Source organism: Camelus dromedarius, chromosome 24, assembly GCF_036321535.1.
Source record: "Camelus dromedarius isolate mCamDro1 chromosome 24, mCamDro1.pat, whole genome shotgun sequence".
NCBI lineage: Eukaryota > Metazoa > Chordata > Mammalia > Artiodactyla > Camelidae > Camelus > Camelus dromedarius.
Window position 1 is genome coordinate 21,303,695 of NC_087459.1, and position 26,811 is coordinate 21,330,505.

The following is a 26,811-nucleotide window of genomic DNA, read 5'->3' on the forward strand; positions in this document are numbered from 1 at the left end:
CCCACATTAAAGAAGCCCCCAACCACTCCCTATTGCATCATCTGGCCCTATTTCTTTCTTACACCTATTATTATCTGAAATTATCTTGTTTACCTGTTGACATTTTTTACACCCTGAGAAATGCCATAGTAGCCAAGATTTTTGTCTGTTTTGTTCACTGCATCTTCAATATTTAGAATGGTACCAGGCACATAGTTGGGCTCAATAAATACCTGATGAAGAATGAACACAATCAAAGTGATTTTGGGGATCTTGAGTGTATCACACTCACTTACCCCCTGTTCCCAGCTCTGCGGAAGAGCAGAAGTTTGACCAGAAATAATCTCAACATCCAAATCGTGCCCTGGGCTCTGCAGACTGAGGCTCAGGCTTTGGGTCTTGGCTCCGCTACCAATTTGCTCATGTAACCTCATTTCTGAGAGATAATTTGGTGCAAGAGCATGAGCTTTGGAATTTGCTACATACAAGCTATGTGACTTTGAGCAAACTACTTCAAGTTCTCTAAGCTTTTAGTTCCCTTATTTGTCAAAGAAAGATAATATTGATCCCCACAGGGCTGTTGTAAAGAGACAATTACGGATTGTAAGCACTTACTGAGTATTCTTTTTTCTTTCATCACGTCGTAATCTTGGTTGCCCCATTCATAAAATGGGAGACTTAGATATCTTTTTCAAGAGAAGTGAGAAAATACAGAACTTTATATGAAATATCCCAATTTTTCAATGTTGAAATCAAAATTAGTAAAAGACCTTTTTTTTTTCTTCTTGAAGTTAGTTTTTATAAGTAAAAATACCCTGAGGGCCAAACAAGATACTTCCGTGGACTGGATTTGGTCCGTGGGTTATAATTTTACACCTACACCTACTGTGTAGTTTAGGCAAATCAATTTACTCCCCTGAACGTCAATCAGTTCATCTGTGAAATACATTCACATTTATGCGGATCAAGAGATCAGGTGTGTAAAACGCTTAGCATAACGCTTAGCATAGGAGGCTATACACAATACATGCCAGCGGTAGCTTGGATGGCTGTTGATATGGTAAGTAGGTATTCAAAGAGCAAGGTATCCCAGAGACCAGGAGACCGGGAAGACGACGCCGGGAAAGGAGAAAAGATGTGAGAAGAGGCAAAAAGAGCGAAGGGAAGAGGTGAGGAGGCAACAGGGTCCGCCCTCCAGGCGGGGCGCCAGCGAGAGGCCCAGGCTGGGGCGTGAGCGCACGTGGCCTATTTCGGGCGGAGCGGACACGCTTGGCCGCAGCGGAGACCTTCGAGCCGTCCACAGGAGACGAGGCCTGAAGGTAGGTCACAACCGGGCTATAAGAACCTTGAACGCCCACTGGGGCAGCCCAGGGCCCTCGGGAGTCGGGGAACAGCGGAAGCCTTTGGGTCTGGTCTCGCCACACTCCCGGGCCGGTTAGGGCCGGACGCCTGGGTCCTCTAAGACCCTCCCCTCGGGGGCGGGGTTAGGTGTTCGGACCAATGACCGATCGTCACCGAGGCCCCGCCCCGCCCCGCCCCCAGACTCGCGGCCTCGGAGAGTGCCCAACCGCCCGGCGCCCTGGCCTGGGGCAGCGCGAGCGCGGAACCTGCGGCTGGTGAGTGCGCACTCCACCAGGGTCTCCGCCCCGATCCCGCCTCCAGCCCGTGCCCTGGAGCTCCGGGCCGCCCGACCAGGCTCCGGGGAGTGACTCAGCGCGGGGAGGGTGGCGACTCATTGGGGCTGGAGATTCGAACTGTTTCAGGGCCTTGAATGCCGGGATGAGTGGGGTGAACGAGTGACTTCCAAGCTGGTCCCGGGGCAAGGATGGGGCCTAGGGCCGGGCTGGGATAGCGGTAAGAGGATCAGACCCAGAGACCTGGTCTAGTTGGGAGAAGGAGAAGCCACGGCTGCACCGCCTTGTGTGGGCCAGGGCCATGGTGGGGGGCGGGTCTTCTGACCCGGCTCCTTGCCCCAGGACACCAAGATGCCGGGCGAACAGCAGACAGAGGAGGAGGAGGAGGAAGAGATGCAAGAGGAGATGGTGCTGCTGGTGAAGGGTGAGGAGGATGAGGGTGAGGAGAAGTATGAAGTAGTGAAACTCAAGATCCCTATGGACAACAAGGAGGTACGTGTCCCGCGTCCTGGGGTCCCATTGCCCCTAACCTGGGGCAGGTCCAGCCTCTCCCTCAGACAGAAGCCATGGATGCCCCTACTTTCCCCGACTCTCAGACCTAGTATCTCAGGGTTGGCCACCCATCCTTCTGTCCCACTGCCCATGCTGCCATCATACAGATGTCACGCCTATTGTGCCAGGCTCTGTGCTGGGTGCTGGAGAGTAAACGCTATCCTCAGTTCCCCATGGAGCTTGATGTCTAATGGGGTTAGACTAACAAGTAATCACACAGCTTTCAATCCTGTGTGATGGGTGCAGGGGGGTGTGGAAACCCAGAGATGGGAACTTACTGCAGACTTAGGGCTGTGAGGGAGGTCAGATGAGGTAACAGCAACAGTTAACAACTGACTCTTGGTAGTATTTACATATGCGTCAGACACTATTCTAAGCAGTATTTGTTCCACTTTACAGGTAAGGAAACTGAGGCCCAGTAAACTGGACAGTTTGGTGACTAGCCCAAAGGTTTCAAAGTTAGTGAAGGGATGGCTTATTTGAGACCAGGGATAGTCTGAGCGCTGAAGGGGGTGGCTATTCCAGACAGGAGGAATGGCCCTTCCTGTGGCTCAGGGGAGTGAGTGGGGCACCGGAAGAAATGGGGGCAGGTGGTTCAGTCATGCTGTGGCATGAATGAGAGTAGGGTGGTTGGCAGGCCAGGTAGGGCATTTCGGTTTTATCCCGAGGGTGCTGAAGGTTTTGAGAGGAGTTTTAAGGAGATCAAAATATAAGTTAGATTTCCCCATTCGAGACCTAAGTGCCACTGGGTATATTTTCTACTTCCCCGAACCCTACAGGACTCCCACACCCAGTCGCAGCAGCCCTGAGGCCACCTGGAGGGCTCCTCCTGGGCCAGGTTTCTGGGCTCAGACTCCCTGATTTCTTCCTGCACAGGGGCCAGTTCCCAGGAAAAGAAAGTTCTGCTGCCCCCTAGTGGGTGTGGTGGGCCCTGGGGGAGGGGGCTGGCTGCCGTGGCCTCCTATTTCAGTCAAAATAACTACTTAGTTCTGTTTTTCTCAGGCCTCTTTGGCCCATCATCCTAGCTCAGCCTGCCTCTTCTGGCCCTGTGGATCCCCTGATCTCCAGTTCTGGTCTGTAAGTTAAGAACTCAGACCTCAGAGCTTAGGGTGGACTTTCAACTCCATCAGTTACCAGCTGTGTGAACTTAGGCAAGCTTAACCTCTTTGTGCCTCAGTTTTCTTGTTTGTAAAAGGGAACTCATAACTGCATCTACTTTTTGGGGCTGGGAGGATTAAAAGAGTTAGTACATGTGAAGAGTTAGAACTGTGTCTGACACATAATAAACACTAAATAAGTATTTGCTGCTATTATTATGCCTTCTATTCTAAAACTTAGGACCTTGGGCTGGGTCATCCTTCTGAAGATTTTTGAACTCATTTTATCAAAGCCTTTCTAGGCTGAATCCTGGGGCTGGGAGTGAACAGGGAAACCAACATGGAGGCCTAGACAGAAGATTGAGGGCAAATAACCCAAGGCAGTGGGAATGACTTTGACATGGTCCTTGAAAACTTAGTGGGAATTGGGCAAATGGGGAAGGAGGAAGGGCATTCCAGGATGAGGAAACAGCAAAAGCAAATGCTCAGAGAAGATAAGGCCAAAGAAGTAGGCAGGGCCAGAGAGTGAAAGGATTGAAAGACAGCAAAGGAATTTGGACAGACTCTGTTAGGTTACGCGGTGCCATCAGAAGTCTCAAATCAGAGAGACATGATCAGATTTTCTATTTAGAAGACTCATTTGCTGCTATGGGGAGACCAGGGGTAAAGCTGTAGCCTGCTCTAAGGTAGTGGCAGCAGGCTAGAGAAGATGGAAAGAAGGGGATTAATGGGAACCATGATTGGACTGGCTGGAGCTAGTGAGCATGGCTAGTCATGAAAGGGCTGTAGGGCTAGACTCTAAATGGTATCACATAGCTGTTAAAATCATTGGTTCAAATCCTAACCAGCTTTGCCTTGACCTGCTTTCTTATCTATAAAATGAGATAATGAAAGTAAGATCCTTGAAATCCAGTCTAAGTATCACATGGGTGACTGGATTTGGAGGAGGGGGCTGGGAGTGAGAGTTACACACACACACATCCCCTGAAGATGTGCCCACAGGGTAGCTCAACAACTTGCTGTGTGGTCTCCCTGAGTCTTGGTTTCTATGAAATAGTGATCTTGAAAGCTCCTAGTGTTGGCATTCTGTGGCTCTTAGCTGTCACCCAGTCCCATGGCTGCTCATATCCAGAACAGGCCTTAATTATGCTGTACCCAGGGGTCAGAGTATTCGCTCACTGCCTATCAAAATCCCAGCTATCTTTAATGAATTTCTCATTTGCATAAAGATTTTCTCAGAGGGCTCTATGTACATCCAGTTCTGTCTCTCCCTGCTTAAAACTGAACCTTTGAGTGGTTTTCTGTTTCCCTCAGCTCCCACGCCTGGCATTCAAAGCTCTTCACCATCTGACCTCATGTCCTGGCTTCATCTCTCATCACTCAGCACCCATCCCATGCCCCCAGCTTCAAACACACCTGACCTTTCTCACCTCTAAGACTGCCCACAGGGTCTTTCAGCCTTCTCAGCCTAATACCCTCTTCGAGTTCCCACCTGCTTTCTCCAGGAGTAGCTTGTCTCTCTTCTAGATGAGGTTTATTCATTTTTAGCATGCATACGTATCACCCAGGGATCTTGTTAAAATGAAGACTGTGATTCAGTAGGTCTGGGGTGGAACTTGAGATTCTGCATTTTTAACAAGTTCCCTGTGATACTGATGCTGCTGGTCTGTGGACCACACTTCCTGTAGCAATGAGCAGAGGAGGAGATCGTATTTTATATTTTGTACCCAAGAGAAAGGAGATTCTGGCAGCTATAAGAGTCCAGGGGAGGGAGACAAGCTGTGTAGGTGACCTCAAACTTGTCAGTGAGCTAGAACTGCATCATGGCTGAGAGAAGAGGTGTTTTGGACAATGAGAGAATTTCCGTTCAAACCCTGGCTGTGCTGACTGATTAACTGTAGGGCCTTGGTAGTCACTTCTAAGTCTTATATCCTTATTTTAAAATGAAGCTAATGATACCTAACCCAAAGAGTTGTGAGAATTTAAAAAAAGGACATAGGTGAAAAGCACTTAGCATCATTCCTGGCACACAGTGTGCAATAAATGGGAGTGTTATTATTATTAGAAAAGTAATGGCTGAGGAGGAAACTGCGATGTTTGCCCTGGTTTAAAAAAAAAAAAAAACTAAAGCAGAAAGACAAAACCACTAACTTTAAATACCTGGATTATCATATTACTGTACTGCATTGTATCCCCATGGTACCCTCTTGTTACAGTGCAAATACCCTTTATTCTCATTTTCAAATCTAACAGCAGTAGAATTTAAGTCTGGTATTTGCTGAGCTTCAGTCACATATATATGGCTCACCTGTTGTGCTCTTTCATTCACTGCTCTTCTTCAGATAGATTCACATTGTTTTGTTAAATAAATTTACCTTCATCTGAATAACAATATTGATGAAATTCTTGGTTTTGTGATCCATTGTTCTCCTAATACCTGTGAAAATAATGATTATAGTAAGATAAATGTTTGCCTACATAACCCTTAGAATCCTTTTGCATTCTGTTAAGTGCATACCTCAAGTCGGGAAATTTCTGTCTCACCTAGCCTAGCCTTCCTTGGTTCACTGAGGCAGGGGAAGGGAGGAACTTGCCTGGGGTCTTAATGAGCTAGACTCAGCCCCTCTTACCAAGATTCTTCCTTGCAGAAGGAAGTGGCGCCCCTCCTGGAGCTGGAGATACCAAGGGTACTTGTGTGAAGAATCTCTTTTTCCCCAAGTCAGTGAACACAGCATGAGGAAGTTCTCAGGCTGGTCAACTCAAAATAAACCCAATAGATGTCAAAACCAGGGCAAGACTGAAAGTGTGACCTTGAATTCAGACTGTGCCAACTCTGCTGTGGGGAGTTTCTCGATTTAAAGTATCAAGTTATATTTTAACCTTGAATCCCTCCTGGAGAGCGCCAGGCACCTGGAGTCCAGCCTCTGTCATATCTTGGCAAGCAAGTGCCGGGAAGCAATGTAGCCGACTGCTAAGGGTGAGAATGTTAAAGTGGGTCCTGACTCCGACTGGCTAAGTGAATTTAATCTCTCTGAGCTCAGTTTTCTCAATTACCAAAAGATAACACCTGATTCAAAGGGGTGGCAGGAAGATTTAATACAATAATGTACATAAAACAGCATTGTCAAAGCTTTACAGTGTAATGCTGTTATCACCATTAGCATTATGTACACTGTGTAAATCAGAGTTCCCTTGACTGGTCACTCATTTTCCAAACTGCCTAGTTTTCAAATTTCTGAGTTGGTTACCAGAAAGCTGCTGTCTTTTTACAATGGATCTTGAAGGCCCATCCTTGCAACTTTAGAAAGAAAAGTTCTTACCACTCCCTAGTTGTCCCTTACTCTGTCTTAACTTGTTCTCTTGTCTATAAGAGAACAGTGATAATTACTCAGTGGAGATGGAATATGAGGAGAAAGAAGCTAACACTGTCTTGTCCTTAATATGTGCCCGGTTTTTCACTTGGTCACTAGTCAATATATACCTGATTGCGATTGCTTGGCCCACGTTAGACTCAGCAACTCTAGGATGAGCCTTCTCTTTACTAAGAAGGAAGCAATGTGCCCTCAATATTCCACTTCACTCTACTGTTAGTACAAACCGTTTTCCCTTCATCTGCTTCTTACAAAGCATTTCTTCTTCTGATTTTATCTCTAGAGGCCCAGACCTTATGAAACTGGCACATTTTCATATTTTTTCATTTCACGCCTCAGATTAATATTTAGGTTTTACCCTTGCTGCCTTTTTCACAGCTTTAAAAAATGATAGGTGCTTGCTCTTGAGCCTGGACTTGATCCTGGCCTGGCTTCTAAGACACCATGCTCTCCTGGCTCTCTTACCTCACTGGCTGCTTCTGCTCAGTCTCCTTGGCTGGCTGCTCCTCATCTTGCTGCCCCAAGTTCTCTCTGCCTATTCCTTGAGTAATCTCATCCAGTCTCATGACTTTAAAAACCATCTACAGGCTGATGTCTTCCCAGTTAACATCTCCAGCCTGGGCCTCTCTTCTGAGCTCCAGATGTGGTGAGGAAAATTGGAGATAAGATCAGAAACAGATCAAACCTGGTCCTCCCACCATCCTCATCTCTGTAGACAGCAACTCCACCTTTGCAGTTGCTAATAAGCTCAAAAAATTTGGAGTCATTTCAACCCCTTTTTCTTTACATCTCTTAATCTATTATCAAATTTGTGGCTTCAAACTGCAAAATATATCCAGAAGCAGACCACCTTCAGTTTCCACCTATGTCACCTGGGTCCGAGCCACCATCTTCTCTTGACTGCAGTATAGTAGCCTCCTCACTGGGTTCCTACCCTCTCCCGTCCTTCATTCTGTGGAACTTTTAAAAATATGAGTCTGATCTGTTTGTGTCCTTGCTCAAAACCATCTAACATCTCTTCTAATGGTTCCTCATCTCATTCACATTCAAGGCCCTATGCTGAAATATCCCCCCACCCCAGGACCACTCACCCTCCTGCATTCTGCCCTAGGCACTTCTTGTTATTCCTGGAACAGAAAAACTCCTGCCTCAGGGCCTTGCTGTTCCCGCAGTAGCTTGCTCTTTTACCTCCTTTAGGTCTTTGCTCTTGTGACACCAGTAAGGTTTCTTAACAACCCTATTTAAATTTGCAGCATCCTCCCAATACAAGCACTCCTGTCCATTCTCACTGAAAGCTGGAATTTTTTTTTTAATTTAATGCTGAATCCCCAATGTCTAGAACAGAGTCTGGCACATTGTACGCGCTCAATAAATACTGTATTAATAAAGAACAGCTAGAATGACACTAAGCATTGTGATGTGCGTTAATGGATAATCTCATTTAACGCGCACAACCGTCCTAAGAGGCAGGCACCGTGGCATTTCCTACTTTACAAACGGGGACGGAGAGGTTGCAGCTTGCGGAGCCCCACGTTTCTGGCTCCCAGGCCTCTCGGTCAGGGCTGACCTGTCGCCCCTCTCCCCGCAGGTCCCGAGCGAGGCGCCAGCGCCGTCGGCCGACCCGGCGCGCCCACACGCGTGCCCGGACTGCGGCCGCGCCTTTGCGCGCCGCTCAACGCTGGCCAAGCACGCACGCACGCACACGGGCGAGCGGCCCTTCGCGTGCACCGAGTGCGGCCGGCGCTTCTCGCAGAAGTCGGCGCTGACCAAACACGGCCGCACGCACACAGGCGAGCGGCCCTACGAGTGCCCGGAGTGCGACAAGCGCTTCTCGGCCGCCTCGAACCTGCGGCAGCACCGGCGGCGCCACACTGGCGAGAAGCCGTACGCATGCGCGCACTGCGGCCGCCGTTTCGCGCAGAGCTCCAACTACGCACAGCACTTGCGCGTGCACACGGGCGAGAAGCCGTACGCGTGCCCGGACTGCGGACGCGCCTTCGGCGGCAGTTCGTGCCTGGCGCGCCACCGACGCACGCACACGGGCGAGCGGCCGTACGCATGTGCTGACTGCGGCACGCGCTTCGCGCAGAGCTCGGCGCTAGCCAAGCACCGGCGCGTGCACACAGGCGAGAAGCCGCACCGCTGCGCCGTGTGCGGCCGCCGCTTCGGCCACCGCTCCAACCTGGCGGAGCATGCGCGCACGCACACGGGCGAGCGCCCCTACCCGTGCGCCGAGTGCGGCCGCCGCTTCCGGCTCAGCTCGCACTTCATCCGCCACCGTCGCGCGCACATGCGGCGCCGTCTGTATATCTGCGCGGGCTGCGGCCGGGACTTCAAGCTTCCCCCTGGCGCTACAGCCGCCACTGCCACTGAACGCTGCCCAGATTGTGAGGGCAACTGAGCCGCCGTTCTTGTCGCCGCGGGGTCTGGTTGGGGAGGGACATACTGGGACCCAGGCCTGGGATGCGTTAGCGTGGACGACTCCTCCTCATCCCGCCACCCGGGACTGGGATCGGGTGGGATGGCAGTCTTGGCTGCCCTGGAACTGGGAGACAGAGAGAATCCCCCGCCGAGGTTCCTGGAAACCGTGCCCACCTCCCCCTCATTCCATCCCCTCCGTCCGTGTTAGTGAATAAAATATTATATCCTCACCCTACCCGTGCCTGTGAATGAGGTGAGTGGGGACAGGAGGAAAGTTGAAGGTTTCTTCAGGCTTAGGTTAACTGTCGTGGAGCCAACTAGGGCTATAAGCCCCAAAGGGTTTCTGGAACTGCGTTTCTGCGTGTGGTGGAGTCATCCCGCACTTGGCCCTTGGCTATGTCCTCAAAACCTCAGATCTGGAAGGGTCCATAAGTTTAGCATATGCGTGATCAACAAGCACTGTATTCTGCAGAGCTTTGGCGAGCGGCATGAACATCACAGAATTCAGTCTAGTGAAGAAGTAGTCTTCATAGCACTAGAGAAGCTCTTCTCAGAGGTGATATTTAAGCTGGTCTTAAGAGCATTTTGGGGTTGGGGAAATATGGAGAGCCCCTGAAACTGCATGCCAGACTTGTTAGAGCTTGCAGATGTCCCCTGGGGTGGAATGTAGGGACAGAAAGCAAGGAGGTTGGCAGGAGAGACCACTAGGGAACTTGGAAGCCAGTTGAAGGTTCCAAGGCCGCAAAGAAGCCTTGAGAGATTAGAGGGGAGGGGTGGATCTGGCATATTTTTAAGGAGCTAGAATTCAAAGGAGTTAAAGTGGCTGTGGGGATAAGGGAATGGAGGAATGGGGCTGACTTCATTTCTTAGCTTGGGGGACTGCAGGTAGTGTCCCTGAGATGGCACAGGATGAGGAGCAGGACAGGACTTGAAGTGGCAGCAATTGTTACACCCTTATCTGGACATGTTGAGTGAGATTAAATGTGGAGGGGTCAGGGAGGTGATGGGAAATAGCAGCTTGGGGATATTAGGTCTGGAGGGCATGGCACCACGTTCAGAAGGGGGTCCTTGAGAACTTGAGTCTGTGAAAGAACAGCCAGCGGTAGAAAGAAAACCAGAAGTGTCTGGGAAATCTAGAGGAAAGTGTTTCACGGAGGAAAACAGCTCAGTCAACTGATGCTCTGGTGTCCACTGTGTGTGTATGAATTCGGAGAAAGTGGTGTAGACAGTTTTAGTGGAGGGGTTGGGGTGAAAGCCAGCTTTGAGTGGATTAGGGTATAAATGGGATAACGAGTAAGCAGAATGGATCAGTGTAGACGACCCTTTTCAAGAAGTTTGGGCATGAAAAGCATGAGGGAAGGAGCTGGAGTTCTGCTGGTTTTGTTTGTCAATAGGGAAGAGGCTCACGTGCTGGTGGGAAGGGCTAATGGAAAGAAAGTGATTATATAGAAAGGAGATGAGATAATTGATCAAGGAGACAGGATTAAATAAGAGATCAATAAGATAAGGCTCCTCCTATCACTGGTAGGGAGAGGAAAGGAGGGTTTGGGAACATAAAGCTAAAGCAGTTCCAATCTGATGGATCTTTTTTTACCTGGGAAATAAGAGAGGTCACTGGTTAAGAGAGAGTGAGGTCATTAATAAGAGGAATGAGGCCAGTAACAGGGAAGTGCTTCATTTTACTGATGTGGAAACAGGCTCAGAGGGGAAGCAAAAGTAGTTTAATGGTCTTCCCTGCGTTACCCTACCCTGTGAAGGAGGCAGGCCATGGGTATCTCAGTAAAGGAGATACGTCTGAGGTCACACAACACTTTTCTTTAGGTGTAGAAGTGGAACAAGAAATTGACCTTGGGAGGGCAGGAGAGGGGGCAAGGGGCTCAAGCCCCGGAGAGAGGAAGCCCTGTTCTGCTCCAGACCAGGTGGACCTGATCTTGATTTGTGCTGGGAGCCAAGGGAGAGGGACAGAGGGGTCTCACAGGGCTGGGGTCTTGATGGACAAGGCTGGGGCCTGCCCTAACTGTTGATATTTCCTGCTCTGGCCTCCTGAAAGTTTTGAGTTGAAAAGCAAACATAAGAACAACTGCACACTTAGGAAATACCTAGTATGTGCCAGGCACTGGCCTAAGCACTCTACTTACAGTAACTCGCTTAAATCTGACAGCCCTATCAAGTAGATACCACTCTTTCCTTTTCTTTTTTGTTTTTGTTTGAGTAAAGGTAGATTTATTCAGAGAGATACATACTCCATGGATAGAGTGCAGGCTGTTACAGAAGGCAAGAGAGAGGCCACGAGGTGTGGGGGTAGGGTGTCTAGTTTAAAGTAAAAGTAGTTACACACTCCATAGACAAGAGTGCGATCCCTCTCAGAAGGGAGAGCGGCCCATTCTTTTCATTTTAAATGAGGAAACAGAGACACAGAAAGATGAAGTAATATAATGAACATGAACCACTATCAAAGATGGCTCCAGAATCTGGGCTCTTAACCAGCACTACATATGGTCTCCAATCTTGTTTAGAGAAAGGGAAGAGACTTGCATGAGATCAGACAGGGACCTTACTGGAAATCAGGTCTCTCTGCTCTGCAGGAGGGAGTTACAACAGAGAATCGTGGGAGCTGGCCTCCCTCAGAGGCCTCCCTGCTGTCCCTCCACAGCCTGTGCTGAGACAGAGACTCCCCGGCTGCTCCAGGAAGAATCCAGAAGTTGCTAACCAAAACTTGTACTGAGAAAGAAAATAATCAGGAGGTTATCTTCTGGAAGTTCTTGGGCCTCAGACCTCAAGAAGTGTAGCCCCCAAGCCCATGGTCTGCTAGGAAAGGTCTAGAATGAAGTTCCATGGCCAGGGCACCCTCTGCTCCTCAGATGCCGTGCTGAGTCAGAGGTTCTGTGCCTACGTCTCTAGGTTGGGGCCTGACCTGCGGACTCACAGGCAAGGTCTGCAGGCCTCACAGCCTGGTCTTCAGAGGTGGCCTCGTGGGGCAAGTCTGTATACTTGCGGGCGGAGCCGCGGGACAGATGTGCTGGGTAGCGTCGCCGGTTGGTGTCCATCTTGGAGAGCACTGCTTGGGGCAGGTCTACATGGCAGCGGGCTGCTAATGCTACCAGGTAGATGAGGACATCACTAAGCTCCTCTTGAAGGGCTGCTCGTTCCCTGGGGGACCAGGCTTGGGGGCCAGGCTCCTCATCGGGCTTCCACTGACTGGGGAGAGAACACATAGGCGCACATGCATAGATGGTAGCCAGGACAATGGGTCCACCTCTCTTAGGTGCACCCTAGTCCTTGCAGCAGTAAACTCCCACCTCCTGGGAAATTCCTCCAAGTACAACTCAACTCATCTGGGCTCTGACTCTTCACGGGCCCCAACAGATGACTCACCCAGACCTCTGTGTTCCCAACCTGAGCCAAGTAGCCATGAGAACATACCACTTACTGCGACCCAGTTCTGCTCCCCACCCCCTGCCGGAGCCCTAGACTAAACCTCAGACCCGGACCTCTGAGGAAGCCTTCTAACATCCTCATGCCTCTTGCCCTGTGCCATCTTTTAAAAGCACAAATTACATTTTGTCCCTTCGCTGCTTAAAACTCCCTCAACTGTGCTTGGAATAAAATCCAAACTCCTACCATGCCCTCTAGGTCCTACAAGAATTGACTCCTGCCTCTTCCAATGTCATTGTCCACCAATCTCCCTTTGACTCCCCACCTAAAGCCACTCTGGCCCTTTCTGTCTTGCAGAGAGGCCAAACTGTCACAGGGCCTTTGCACTTACTGTTACCTCTGCCTTGAATGCTCTTCCCCCCATCCTTCCCGTGGCTGGCTGCTACTCAGGTCTCAGCTCAGATGTCACGTCCCCAGAAAAGCCTTCTCCCTCTGTTATTTTCTTTCTCATCACCTTGTGTTATTTTCCACATAGAATTTGTCACCAGTCCATATCTTTTAAAATTGGTTTGATTATTTATTGTCAGTTCCCTTGCACTGTGATGTAGGAACTGTGTCTGTCTTGTTCAAGGCCGTATCTCGATCCTAGAAGACCTAGCACACACATGATGCTCCCGAATCTGTAATGAACGGATGGCTTGCCCTCACAGACATTTGTGCCCTCATTTCTCCACCCAACAGTGACTGCCCAGCTTAGGCCTCACCACCTTTTGCCTGATGTACACCAGCCTCCTCACTGGTCTCCCCTGGCTCAATGCTCTTGGTGATCCAATCCACCCTGAAGACATAGTGATATTTCTACCACTCAAATCTGGTTAGGTCTTCAGTCTAAACTCTATTACTTCCCAATCCTGATTCTGTGTTCCAACCTACTGCTCTCCTCCACAGCTACAGCAGATATATATTGAGTGCCCATTGTGTGCCAGGCACTTCGGATGGACCAGAGAACAAAACATACACAATCCTTGCCCTTCCTCGAAAAACTTACACTGAAGGAATCTTAAATTCTCCCTTAATTTAACTTGCCCCTTCCTACCTCACTACCTTTGCAAATGTAGTTCCCCCTGTCTGAAATGCCATAGGCAGGTCTTCTACAGAATCCTTTCCAACCCAGAGGCAGAGGTAAAGGAAGGTTCCAACACCTCTCCTTAGACCTGGATCTGCCTTGCTGTTTTCACAATTTTCCCAGGAGCCTGGGCAGCCCTAGCGGGCAGGGACCCATTAGCCATCTCTGTATCCCCAGCAACCAGACACAGAACTTGATAGTGAGGAGGGGAAATTGCATCCATGGATATTTGATGGTCAAATAAATCCTCCCCAACAGACAGACTCTTCCAGGAAGTCTTTCATCTACTCACAAAAGCTCCGCCAGCTCCCCTACTTCCCCCACCAAGGCCAGGAGGAGGTTCCGAGGCTGATGGAACTGGTCCCAGTCTCGTTCAGCAGCAAACTCAGCATGGAGGCGGCGGCTAGAAGAGGAGGAAAAGGGTGGAAGTCCAGGTCCCAAGGTTAGGGGGTAGGGCAGAAGATGCAGAACCCAGGCAGGTACCTCAGTGATATGTAATGGGGACATGGGTAGCAGAGAGGATTCTGCAACTAATTCCTTGGATGGCCTAAGCAAGTCAGTTGTCTTTAGGGGACTTGGTTTCCTTATCTATAAAATGGGTGCGCCCTTACACAGACCCTAAACTATCGAAATCTAGCAATACCTTCTTTTCCGTTATTCCACCTCCTGCTGGGGCTTCTGCAGTTTCCTCCACCTAGAATATCCCTATCTCTGCATATCTAAAGCGTATTGATTTTACAGAATGCAGAACCAAGACACTTCCCCTAAGAAGCCCTCCTTGATTTCCTCCAGCAGTAAATGTCTCCCACCTCTTAGCACTACATTTGCCCCCATCCTTCGTCTCGTTCCTGGAGGGCAGAGGCAAGGCAGAAGCAGCATTGGACTCCGGTATTCCCCCGCCTCAGGTGTGCACTGTTAATCCCATTTTGCAGATGAGGAGGTTAGAAGCCTTGCCCGAGGTCAGGGAGCAGAGCTGAGACCCCAGCACAGCTGCTAGCTTTCTTCCCGACCACGTGGAAGGACCCTCCCCAGTAGGAGGGAGAAAGGGGGCGATCTCCCCAGCCCAGACGGGGCAAGGACGGCTTACATGTCCTCCAGCGTGGGCTCAGAACTGAAGCTGAAGGGGCCGGCGGAAGCAGTGCCCTCTCCCTCCGTGTCCCCACGCCTCTCCCCACAAGCTGACATGCTGCCCACCACACAGCAGTCGGGACTGTCTGGGAGAACCTGGGTCCAAGCTCAGAGCCCCCGCCTCCGGAGCCCCTGACCAATCACAAGCATTCACGATTGCTTCATGGGGGCGGAGCCGAAGGAAAGACCAATTATTTACGTGGAGTTTACTACAGCCTGCCCCTTACCGGGCCTGGACCAACCTAAGAGAACTTCAGGCCTGCGTTCCTAGGCTCTGGCCCCTGAATTCTTGAGTCTGGACCGAGCGTCTTAAAGGTATATGTACCAGATTCTAGCAGGGGAAGAGACAAAAGGGCAGGCAGTGGGCGAAAGAGCGCAGGCGCATCACTTCCCTTTTGGACGCCAGATGGCGCCAAAGCAAAATGACTGGGCGGGGAGCCCCGCGGGGAGCCCCGTGGAGAACCCCAGAAACGAAGCGTTTAAACAAGAAAGGGGAATTTACTAAGAGGATAGAGGAATGTCTCTAGAATACAGCTGGGCCTTAGGAATGACCTAGAACTAAAGTAGCTGTTTCAAGCACTTTACATACTTAATCCTCACACAACTCATTCAGTCCTCACAACAACCCTCTGAGGTAATCATCATCCTCACTTTACAGATAAGGAAACTGAGAGATGGAGTAATCTAACTCAATAGCTAGTAAAGTGGTAGCCAGGTTTCAAATTCAGGCAGTTTGGCTTCAGAGTCTGTGTTAATCCCTATGTTGTCTCAAATGGTGATAAAGTACTATGAAAAAGATTTTTCAATCTACAATATTTAAATACTATGAAAAGTGGGGGCAGCTTTAGACTACATGATCCAGAGAAGATGGGGTAAGTAAGCACTGCTGGTTACCTACTCAACTGCCCTTTCCCCTCCTCTATTCTTGGCAGAACCATGATGCTGTTCTAGGGTCCACTTTCCTCTACTTGATTGATCATGTGACCCCCATTATCCTGGCCATTGATCAGTTTTATCCGTGAACATGTGGCCCAGTTCTTGACAATAAGAAGTTAGAAGAAATCTGTTGGAGACTTCTTGGAAAGTTTCTTAGTTCTTTTTTTCAAAAAGTCACAGGATGTTTCTGCCTTTAGATGTTGGTATGTGAGGATCAGATTGTGATGAGAGCTAGCCCACAAGCTGAGACTGGTAGACAGCAAGATAGAAAGGACCTATCCATTATTTTTACAAGTTCCAGAGGTGCCCTGATTTAGGACTCTGATTATGTAAAATAATAAATCCCTTTATTGGTCATACGATTTTTAGTTAGTTTTCTGTTACTTGTCTTTGAGCAAGTGACATTTTTTTCTTTTGTTTTCTTTTTTTAATTTCTGAATTTATTTTATAATATCATATTTTTTAAAGTGACGCATACTTGAGGTACAATATTATATGTTACAGGTATACAATAAAATAATTCACAATTTTTAAAGGTTATACTCCATTTGTAGTTATAAAATATTGGCTATATTCTGCATGTTGTAAAATACATCCTTGTAGCTTTTTTTTTTTTTAGCTTTATGTTTTATTTATTATTTAATTATTTTATTTTGGTTGGGGAAGGTAACTAGGTTTATTTGTTTTTAGAGGAGTTACTGGGGATTGAACCCAAGACCTCATGCATGCTAAGCAAGCACTCTACCACTTGAGCTATACTCTCACCCTCCTTGTAGCTTATTTTATACCTGATAGTTTGTACCTCCTAATCCTCCACTTTCATAGCAAGTGACATTTAAGCTAAGCAAAAATCAAGGGGAACAGAATTCTAGGTAGAGAGAACACCAATGCTTAAAGCAGGAAAGGCTTGGCATGTTCTAAAGACAAAAATAATTCCAGTGTGGCAGGAATATAGTGAAGATGGGGGAGAATGGTGGGATATGGTGTTGGAGAAGTTAAAAGAGATGAGATCAGATCAATCAACCATGGATTTTATTTTATATTTTACTTTATTTTTTTATTCTAAGTATTATGGAAACGCTTTGGAGGATTTTAGGCAGGGGAGCCATGTGATTGTATTTTGTATGTTTGAGCCCTCTGGCTGCTGTGTTAGGAATGAATCGTTGGAGGGCAAGAGTAGAAGCAGGGAGATGAGTTACGGCTGTTGTCCAGGAAAGAGATGCTGGTGACTTGGGCCAGGCTGATGGTGGGTGAAGATGGAGAGAAGTGGATGCCTATTTTGGAGACAGACCTATAAGCTCTGTTGGTTTTTAATGAGTGAAATGGGAGAAAGGGTAGAATCAAGCATGGCTTATAGGTTTTCAGTGTTGAGCAATTTGGTGAATGGATGGTGACTCATACTAGGATGAGGAAGATGAGGTGCAAAATTGAACACATGTAGCATTAGAACTGTGTTTTAGGACAGAGGAAGTTGAAGGTGCATATCAAGTTGGCAGAAGGATTTATGAGCCTAAGGTTTAGAGAAGAGATAAGGGCTAGAGAATCAGTTTTGGTAGTCTCAGTCATTTAAACAGTACTTAGAGTGTGGGTATAGCTCAGTGGTAGAGTGCATGCTTAGCATGCACGAGGTCCTGGGTTCAATCCCTAGGACCTCCATTAAAAAATAAAATAAATAAACAGCATTTAATGTCAAGGAATTGGAGAAGAATAACTTATACAAGAATCTAGGTAGACAAGACCAAGATTTGGGGCACTCCAACATTTAGCAGTTAAGCAGAAGAGAAAGGTGAGGTACGAGGAAAATTGGCAGAGTGTGATGTTATGGAGGCTAAGAGAGGAAAGTGGTCCAGAATGAGTGCTGCTGATGCTGCTGAGCTGCTGTGTAAAATGAAGTGCAGAATTTGCTACTGGATTAGGCAACATGGAAGTTGGAGATGGGAGATAAGAGGGAGTCCTGGGTAATTCCTCGGTTTCTGGCTTGAGTAAATGGATGAATAGTTTTGCCATTCACTGAAATGAGGACACAAAAAACCTGGCAGTTGGGGTAGGAAGAAAGATAATGAATTCAGTTTGGGACACATTGAGCCCATGATGGCTCTAGAACAACTAGATGATTTCCAGCTGGCAGGTGGACATACAGGTCTGAAGTTCACAGCATTGAGCTGCCTTATGGATCTGGGTACTGAAAGTTTCAGAAGCCAAGTACCACCCCTAGCTCCTTCCTTGATGTTTGCCAAGCTTCTTCAGGCAAGAACACAAACTCTCACTGGAATATAAAACACCACTTGAAGAGCAGCTTCTCAGGAGTTCTCTGCATCTCTGATTTTCGAAGAGTCAGGTTTCCAGGTCTTGTAGAGTTCACAGGTCAGATGGTCCTTGGAAACTGACAGGAAGGAGGAGATACTCTTTCTCGGACTGCCCCTGCCCACCCCAACTAGGAGGTTCCCTGGCTGAGCTGTAAAGCTCTTGCAAAGCATCCTGCAGGAACATCCAAGTTCTTAGCTCCACAGCGTCATGCCCTGAAAACCAACCAAACCCAGCTCCAGCCCAGCACAGAGCATGGAGTTGGTGGTAGGGGTGCGTGGGAGGCCTTCATGAAGGAGAAGGAACAGACATGAACTTATGATTGGCCCCATCATGTGGATTTCTTATCCCAGGCTCTTCCTGAACCCTCACCCCACATCCTGTTAGTTTCCTTTGTTCTCCTCAGATACATCTTGGCAGCCAGATTTCTCTGCTTTAGTCAGGGCCTCAGTATACTTGGTCTTGTTTTTTGGTCCACATTTGTGGTTAGCCCTTTATAAATAGGTCTATTCCCCAGAGTCTGGACTGTACTCTTTTCAAACCAAAGATGTTTATCCAGTACACGCTAATGAATGTTTAATGATAGAATGGATGGGCTGGGACAGGCAAACATGAATATGCACACACGCCCTTCTGCTGCTCAAAAGAGTTTGGCCATCTTCCCCACTAGACTGAAGCAGGTGCAGCTGGTTCCAGTAAGGCTCTTCTCTTTGGGAAACCCTGGAGTGGAAGAGGCAGCAGAAGCTGGAGAACAAAGTAGCAGAGGCCCATAAGGTGGGCAGATGGCTGGGACCTCATGCATGCTAAGCATGCGCTCTACCACTGAGCTATATCCACCCCCCATAATTTGGTTTTATATAGCACTTCATCCACTAGAGCGCTCATGGTACTTACCAGTTCTTACCTTAATTTTGGGGTGATTGGTGTCCCTGTTCTAGATCTCCCCCTAGAAGCAGCATCAGGCTTTTGTTTTCCCAGGGCCTGGTACTTGAGTCGATCTAATAAATACTACTTTATAGGAGCATGTCTCATGGGATTCTCTCCATGACTTGCCTGCCATAGGTGGGCATGGCTGTACCTATTTTACAGATGAGGAAACTGAGACCCAGAGAGGTCAGGAGACTTGTCTGACCTCACCAGAACTCCCCAATGCTCCTCAGCAAGTGAAAGGAGTCTTCCCCCGCAACAAGGGAGTAGAGGATGCAGCTTTACATGAGCTTCGATGTGTGCTGAGGTCACCTTGTCACTCTCTTTCCTTCTGCCCTCTGTCCTTTCTCTTCCTCTACCTTCAATTTGCTCTTTTTCTCTTTTTCCTTTGGCTCCCTTCCCTTTTCTTCCTCTTTCTTTTCCTCCATCATCTTTCTTACCTCTCTTTGGACCTGTGATTCTGTTCTGACTTCCACCTGGGGTCTGTCACCCCCACTACCTGCTACCTCCATTTTGCTGCCCAGCCCCTCCACAAGGAATAGTTGAATGCCTACCTTGCTCTCAACCCCTAATCCTTTCTTGGGTAACTAAGAGGACCCAGGCCAGGGAAGCATCCAGTCATTTTCCTGCCCTTTCCTACTGCCCATCCCAAGCTAGAAAATAAACGAGTTAGAGAACTGTGTAAGTGGACAACTAGGACCAAGGGCCAGATTTCTTCTCCAAAGCCTTGTCCTGAGAGATTGTTGGTACCAACTTCCACCACTAGGAGACACCAAGAGCAAGGAAAGTGTGAAAACAGGGGGTGCTAGGGTCCCCAGTGTGTACCTCACTCATTCATTCATTGATTCGTTGATTCAATATATTCTGAGCACTGACTGTGAACCAGACACTGTTCCACGTGCTTCGGATACAGAGTATTCTCTGCCATCTTGGAGCTTATATAGTAGCAGAAAGGGACAATTGTGCAGTGAACTAATAAATCCTCAAGACAGTTTCAGATCAGGATAAAAGCTATGAAGCCAGTAAGTACTACGATGAGTTGGAGAGTAGTCAGGTGTTGACTGAGGTCAGAGAGGGCTTTTATGGAGCGGTTTTATTTAAGCTGCGCTTGGACTGGGAGTGAGCGAGCTAGGCAGAAGGTTCCAGACAGAGTACAAAGGATCTGGATGTGTTTGAAGGCCTGTGGGAAGGCAAATGGGCTACAGTTTATTGAGAGAGGAATTGAGTATCATGAGATGGAGCAGGGGTTTTATGCAAAGTTTTATGAGAGCTTTGAGCTCTGAGCAGGGAAAAAGCCAACTGAATTTATTTATTATTATTTGTTGTTGTTAGATGAAATTTTATTTTTCAAGGTTTTATTTTTGGCTGGAGCTTACAACTACTTCTTTTTTTTTTATTTGCTAACTTTCTATGTAACTATCACTAATCCTTTTTACATCTTCCATGAATCTTCAAATACAATTTTCACACAATTAAATATATCAATACTCTTATCAGTTTCATTTTTTCTCTTCCTGGAAGACTTCCAGGCTCCTGTTCCGGCATGGGCTGGTTGTTCTCTATGCCTGCTGGACAGATATTGCCTTGAGACCTCCCTTCACCTCTCCCCTGTGCTGGGTTGGGTTTCCTGGACCTCCTGTTTTTCTCTTTCTCAATTTGTTCCCTTGTTTTGCTGGAGCACATCTCCCAGTAGTTTCCTGAGAAAGAGTGAATGGGATGAAACCACTTCGCTACTTGGCATGTCTAAAAATATCCTTATACTACTTGTTTGGAAAATGTGGCCAGATATAGAATTACACATAGAAAATCATTTACCCTCAGAATTTTGAAAACATTGCCTGTCTTTTAGCTTCAGACTCACTGTTGAGAACCTGATACCATTCTTATCACCAAACCTCTGTAGGTGATCTGCCCCTCCCCGCAGAAGACTTCAGAGAGCATAGCTATCAGAAGCGTGGACTCTGGACTCTGGACTCAGACTGTCTGGAAGTCTGCCAGTGCAACCTTGGACAAATTTCTCAATCTCCCTGCACCTCAGCTTCCTCGTTTGCAAAATGGGGTTTTGAAAGTTTAAAGGAGTCAATACGTATAAAAGCACTTATATGTCAGTGCCTGGCAAAGAGTATGTACTATTAAACTGTTTGCTGTTATTATTATTAGGGTCTCTTTGTCCCTGGCATTTTAAAACTTAACAATGAGTGTAGGTCTTTTTCCATTCACTATGCAGAAATTCAAAAAGCATGTGACAGACACAACTTTAAAATTTTAGAAATCTTTCTTGTATTATTCTTTGCTAGTTTTCTTTCTTCCATCTGCTTTATTACCTCTTTCTGGAACTCCTCTCAGATGTTGAACCTCCTAACTCACCTCTGATTTTCCTGTTTTTCTTCTATTGTGCATCTTTTTGTTGTTGTTGTCCTTTCTGATAAATTTCTCAACTTTACTTTCTAAGTCTTCTACTGAATTTTAAAATTTTAGCTACATTTTTATATTTTAAGTACTTGGCTCTTATTATCTTTTTATAGATACTTTGTCTTCATTTCTGCTTTTTTCCCTTCTGCTTCCTGTATTATCTCTTTCTTGAGTTTTTTGTTTGCTTTGACTTCAGGTTGGAGGCTTGCCTCAAATGGTGATCCTTGACTGCTCATATTTTAAAATGAGGCATTAAAAAGAATGTGTTTGAGTGAAGCTTTTCAACTGGGAGGCTCCCTAAATGTTTATATTTATAGGTCTTTTTCCTGGGCAGGTTTATTTTCTCCAGAGGAATATTCTCCAGTCTTCTATCTGCACCAGCCAGGGGCAGTATAAGCTTCCTGGGCAATGTTTCTAATAGTTAAGCTGAGGAAGGGAGCTGGGGCAATCTCATTATTCAGTCCTTACTCTTTGGTTTTTGATCACGCTCCCAGTACTCTCTCTGCCTGGTATCCTTGACTTGACAGTATTTTTTAAATCCACATTTTCCAAAAAATAAATCACCTTTTTCCTACAAAGGTGAGAAGTCATCTGGCTGTGTGAAGGAGAGGTGTGAGAACTTCAAAGATCTAATTACTCTGTGCATAAACTTTTAACCAGTATCTGTTTTTATCCTCACCTTTTGACCCCACCTTCCTTAGTATACCGGGAGCATATCTCCTTGCTTCCTGTTAGTATTCCCCGACTCTGAAGGCATTTATACTTTGGCCTCCTCTGTTCTGCTCTTCCACCCACTTTCCATCTTCCAAGAATAGTTGACTTTTTTTTTTTCTCTATTTCCTCTCCTACCCTTTAGTTCTTGGGGTTTACTCCTGTCTTGAGTCCTTTGCTGTCAACTCTAAATGAATCAGCTGGTTTATTTTATGACTGTAAAAAGATTCAGAATTCCAAGGATCCAAACATTAGCCAGAAAAATTTTTCAACAAAATTCTCTTTATTTCACTAGAAATCACTTTATTGATTAAATCACCAGGAATTTTCAGCACAAGATTTAACATCTTAATGTCCACCAAGGCCTAGGCTCTGGGGCTTGCTCTGCCTCTCCCGGTCCTTAAAGGGGTTTAGAGGGAGAGACATCATTAACAGAGACCAAGTAAGGTGGCTGAGGTCCTCCTTTCCCAATCATTGGACAAGCTGCTCAATTCTTGTCCAGAGCAGGAAAGAGCCAGTATTTCAGAGAAATCTAATAAACAATTTGACATTGCATTTTACTATCTCTTTTAACAGTTTAGATTTATCAACAATATTGGTCCAAACTTATTTGCTTCTGATCTAAATGTTTTTCATTTTGTAATTTACTTCTGCTATGTATGTAATTTTAATAATCTCACTCCCTGTGCAGAAATCAATCAACCCTGTGCCAAGAGAAATCTCTCAAACCTGAGTAGCCTAATCTTGCTCTTGGAAAGAGTAAATAAAGGTTTTTCTGCTCTTCTTCTACTCAAGAAATTAACAAACCTACCCCTCAGAAGTTCAAAATAAATGTTACTTTTGGCCTTGGAATGTGCAGCTTTTGATGGGCCAATTCAAGTCACCTAGAAAGAGCAACTGGAACTACTATGCAGGCAGCCTTTGGAAATTTCTTCCTAAAATCAACTTTTGAGAATCATCCATGATTGTGTACAAAGGCTGTCTGGTCCAAACCACTTCTGCTATTCCATCTCATGAGCTAGGCTCAGAGGAGGCACTGGAATTCTCAGGAACAAGAGCAGTAGCAGTGGCTCCACGAGGTAGGACCTCAATGACTCGAGGCTTGTCAATGATCCGGGCGGTCCGGTTCCCCTTTTCCACAATGCCGACAATCCATGCTTGGTGACCCTCTCCATACTTCGAAGATTTGATTTCAGAACAAAAGCGAGCTGCTTGTTCTCTTGGCAGACAAATCAGTAATCCCCCTGAAGTTTCTGCTGAGGTTCCTTGAAGGAGCCCAAAGCGCCCACTGGCTTTGCTGATGGCAGCCATCTTAGCAATAATTGGCAGATTATGAATGACAAAGGACACCTCATTTCTTTGTTGTTTTGCAAGGTTCTGAGAGTGTCCTAGAATGCCAAAGCCTGTGATATCGGTGGCTGCATGGGCATTAAACGTGTGCATTAATCCAGCAGCAGTTCTGTTGAGGGTAGCCATATTGAACATGGCTTCCTGATAGGCCAGCTCTACCTCTTCTCTGGAGACCACCATCTTTATTTTATTCCATCTCTCGGGATTATCCAGCCATTGGTGGGCATTAACAGCAACTTGGGTTCCTAAGGGTTTGGTTAACACCAGCACATCCCCAACAACGGCACTGTCAGGCATTATGAATTCATTTGGCTGACATACCACAGTGGCAACTCCACCGACGATAATCCAAGGGTTTACTACCGTCTGCCCACCAGTCACTGCAGTCCCTCCTTCCTCTGCAGCGTCCCGAAAGCCTTTGATCATGAGTGGTGTTATCTTTTCTCGCTCCTCCTCAGTCATACTCTGGCTGACGCTGAGTAGCATCAACATGTTGTCACATTCGGTAATGCCCATGGCATAGAGGTCACTCAGCACGTTGGCACAAGCTATGCGCCCCATCATGTAGGGATCTTCCACCAAGGGGTAAAAGAAGTCCGTGGTCTGCACCAGGGAGAGGCCCCCGTGTCTCAGGGGTATGACACAGGAATCCAACCCAATGCCGAGGGTTGGAAGGGCTGGGCTGGGTTCCGCCCTAACCGGCAGGCCGGCTTCCTGGGCCGCCTCTTCTGGGCCTCCGACCAGGGTCCGGCCCAGCGGGGGCCGCACGTCTGGCCGCGTCAGTCCCGCCAGGAGTTTGAGCAGCGTCTCCTGGGGGACCTTGCAGCCTCAGCCCTTCATGCCAGAGAAGCCGGTCAGCCGCCAGCTAGGGCTTAGGCCCAACGCCTGGGGCTCGAAGGGCCGGTAGCTCGAGAAGCCACGGCCTAGAGACAAACCCGCCGCGCCCGAGGAGCCTTCCCCCGCCGCCACCGCTGCCGCCATCGCCTCTCCGCCGGCGCCCGTTGCTGCGGCTTCCGCCATCACGCCTGCCCTGCAGGGAGGGAAAGGAGGAGCGAGTAGAGGAGATCCTTTTTACTTTCTACTCCAGTTAATAAGGAGTAAGTCAGACGTTACCGCAGAGATTTTCCCCGGCACAACTCTCGCGGAAGGACTACTGCCTCCCCACGCGCTCCTGGCGGTCCTGAAGGAGGAGCGGCTGGCCTCTCCTATTTATACCCATGGTGATTGACAGCTGTGCCATCCAATGAGGACTTTGTCACCGAGGGGCGGGCTTCCTGCCGTCTAAAAGATGTATTACAAATCAACCACCAGCTTCCGAAATTGGTCTCGGCAAGTTTACAGAACAAGCGATTTTGTTCATTCCCCTTGATGCAATTTAAATGAACTCTTGGGAGAACCTGGCGAAACTCTGTTCCCCTCGAGGCAGTTGACCAAATCCAGCATTTTCTAAGACAAGGGAAGATCGGTCATTCGGCAAACCTCAAGCAAGTCAGAACTGTCCAAGGGTCACTTGAGAGCGCACATGATCAATACAGGGTAGGAAATAGTCAAGGGGAAAAAAATTAGAAAAAAATGATGAGAAATTGTAAGTTACTAACATTATGTAAGCAAACTGCTGCATCCATTCTAAGTGAAGTAAACCAGAAAGAAAAATACCATATGATATTGCTCATATGTGGAATCTAAAAAAAAAAAACAAAAACAAACAAAGCATAAATACAAAACAGAAACAGACTCATGACAATAAATACAAACTTGTGGTTACCAAGGGTGCGGAGGGTGGGAAGGGATAGACGGGATTTCAGAATTGTAGAATAGATAAACAAGATTATACTGTATAGCACAGGGAAATATACACAAGATCTTGTGGTAGCTCACAGAGAAAAAAATGTGACGATGAATATATATATATGTTCATGTATAACTGAAAAATTGTGCTCTACACTGGAATTTGACACAACATTGTAAAATGATTATAACTCAATAAAAAATGTTATATTGTTGTTTAAAAAAATAATGAAATGTTAACATGGACTTGAAAGAATTTTAGGACTCTTAAGTCCAGACACCTGCATGGGTTCTCATGCTGCTTCCACCAACTGCCTGTGTGAGTCACTTTCCCTCTCCCGGAATCAGCTGACTCATCTGGACAAAAAGTAAGCTTACCTAAGTTTCTTTTATTCTAAAGTTTCTATATATCTTTAAGTTAACGTATGTGAGAGTCTGTGATGTATTCATGAAGGGTAGTTTGCCAATATCCTTTAAAATTATAACGGCATGCATTACCTTTGACCCAGAAGTTCCAATTGTAGAACTTTATCCTGCAGATGCACTGGCCTGTTTGAGTAGGAAATGGTAGTTAGTTATTGCTGTGCTTTTTGTAATATCAACATACTGGAAACAACTTAAGTGTTTATCAATTATGATGAAAATAAATTATGATACATTTACATTACAGGCCACAAAATAACTGTAAAAAAGAATAAGAAAACATTGATGTGATTATATTGATAACAGTTATAGTTCTAATAGGCACAATTCTAAATGCTTTACATATATTAACTAACTTAATTCTCATAAAGACCTTATAAATTAAGATTCTCATGAGATATTCAGATAAGGAATATAAGGCACAGAGAGATTAAATGACCTGTTCAAATTCACAGCCAATTTGGAGTGGAGCTGGATGTGAATCCAGACAATCTGCTCCAAAGACCACCAGATTATACTTCCGATGATGTTTGTTAAGAGAAACAAAGACGCTTCAGAACAGTAATGTATAGAACACTATTACTTGTTTTAAAAAAAAGTAGGAAAGTATATACAGAAGCATAGCTCTGGAAGAGTGATCACCAGAAACTGGATATTTTGATTGCTTCTGGGGAGGGAATGAGATGATAAGGGAACAGGAGATTTTTTCCATTATATTGTGTTTTTCTTGTTTTAACATTTGGAACTTAAAAAAATTCTTTTAAAATTTAAATGTAATACATATTTGAAAAAAAATTAACTGCTATGGGAATATAAATTGGTGCACACATTTTGGAAAAGAGCTTGGCCTTAACTGATAAATTTGGACATATATAAACCCATGCAATTGCACCCATAGGACATGCCCTAGAGAAACTGCTGCACAAGTGCCCCAGGTGATATATACAAGAATGACTGTTATTGCACATAAATTATACTTCAATAAATAATTAATTGATTAATTAAAAATGTAGGAGCTCTGGAGATTGATTGCATAACAATGTGAATGTACTTAACACTACTGAACTGTACAACTAAAAATGATTAAGATGGTAAATTTCATGTTATGTGTATTTTACCACAATTAAAAATATTAAAAATATAGTAGATACTCATAGATCTTATGGCACATTGTTACAGTTGTTTCTAAAAATATTTTTTAATTGAAGCATAGTTGATTTACAATGTTAGTTTCAGATGTATACATTTGGTTTTTTATTATTGCACAATACAGTATT

General features: G+C 46.4%; 3 protein-coding genes across 5 annotated transcripts; 1 reads left to right on the forward strand and 2 right to left on the reverse strand.

Moving 5' to 3' along the window:
* Positions 1-1,002: 1,002 nt before the first annotated feature.
* Positions 1,003-9,289, forward strand: ZNF771 (zinc finger protein 771). 3 transcript variants are annotated; one of them, XM_031432904.2, is made up of 3 exons: positions 1,003-1,298; positions 1,956-2,105; positions 8,222-9,289. In XM_031432904.2, exons 2-3 carry the CDS (start codon positions 1,965-1,967, stop codon positions 9,032-9,034), a joined length of 954 nt encoding a protein of 317 aa, XP_031288764.1. In that variant the 5' UTR covers positions 1,003-1,298; positions 1,956-1,964; the 3' UTR covers positions 9,035-9,289. The 3 variants fall into 3 exon arrangements, with proteins under 3 accessions (XP_031288764.1, XP_031288763.1, XP_031288765.1); XM_031432903.2 differs by lacking the exon at positions 1,003-1,298 and adding an exon at positions 1,357-1,595; XM_031432905.2 differs by lacking the exon at positions 1,003-1,298 and adding an exon at positions 1,618-1,833.
* A 2,182-nt stretch (positions 9,290-11,471) lies between these two features.
* DCTPP1 (dCTP pyrophosphatase 1) lies at positions 11,472-14,801 on the reverse strand. Its single transcript, XM_010996158.3, has 3 exons — positions 14,643-14,801; positions 13,848-13,958; positions 11,472-12,252 (listed from the first exon to the last, which is right to left on the reverse strand). Exons 1-3 carry the CDS (start codon positions 14,738-14,740, stop codon positions 11,952-11,954), a joined length of 510 nt encoding a protein of 169 aa, XP_010994460.1. The 5' UTR covers positions 14,741-14,801; the 3' UTR covers positions 11,472-11,951.
* Positions 14,802-22,235: 7,434 nt separating this feature from the next.
* SEPHS2 (selenophosphate synthetase 2) lies at positions 22,236-24,494 on the reverse strand. Its single transcript, XM_064478556.1, has 2 exons — positions 24,437-24,494; positions 22,236-24,353 (listed from the first exon to the last, which is right to left on the reverse strand). Exon 2 carries the CDS (start codon positions 24,341-24,343, stop codon positions 22,985-22,987), a length of 1,359 nt encoding a protein of 452 aa, XP_064334626.1. The 5' UTR covers positions 24,344-24,353; positions 24,437-24,494; the 3' UTR covers positions 22,236-22,984.
* Positions 24,495-26,811: the final 2,317 nt, after the last annotated feature.

Excerpts from the sequence above, each read along its gene's own strand:
- ZNF771 (XM_031432904.2), top strand. The coding sequence starts at position 1,965 with ATGCCGGGCGAACAGCAGACAGAGGAGGAGGAGGAGGAAGAGATGCAA. Across the intron at positions 2,106-8,221 it reads TCCCTATGGACAACAAGGAG|GTCCCGAGCGAGGCGCCAGC; the intron begins GTACGTGTCCCG and ends CTCTCCCCGCAG.
- DCTPP1 (XM_010996158.3), bottom strand. The coding sequence starts at position 14,740 with ATGTCAGCTTGTGGGGAGAGGCGTGGGGACACGGAGGGAGAGGGCACT. Across the intron at positions 13,959-14,642 it reads GAGCCCACGCTGGAGGACAT|CCGCCGCCTCCATGCTGAGT; the intron begins GTAAGCCGTCCT and ends CTCCTCTTCTAG. Across the intron at positions 12,253-13,847 it reads GGGGAGCTGGCGGAGCTTTT|TCAGTGGAAGCCCGATGAGG; the intron begins GTGAGTAGATGA and ends TTCTCTCCCCAG.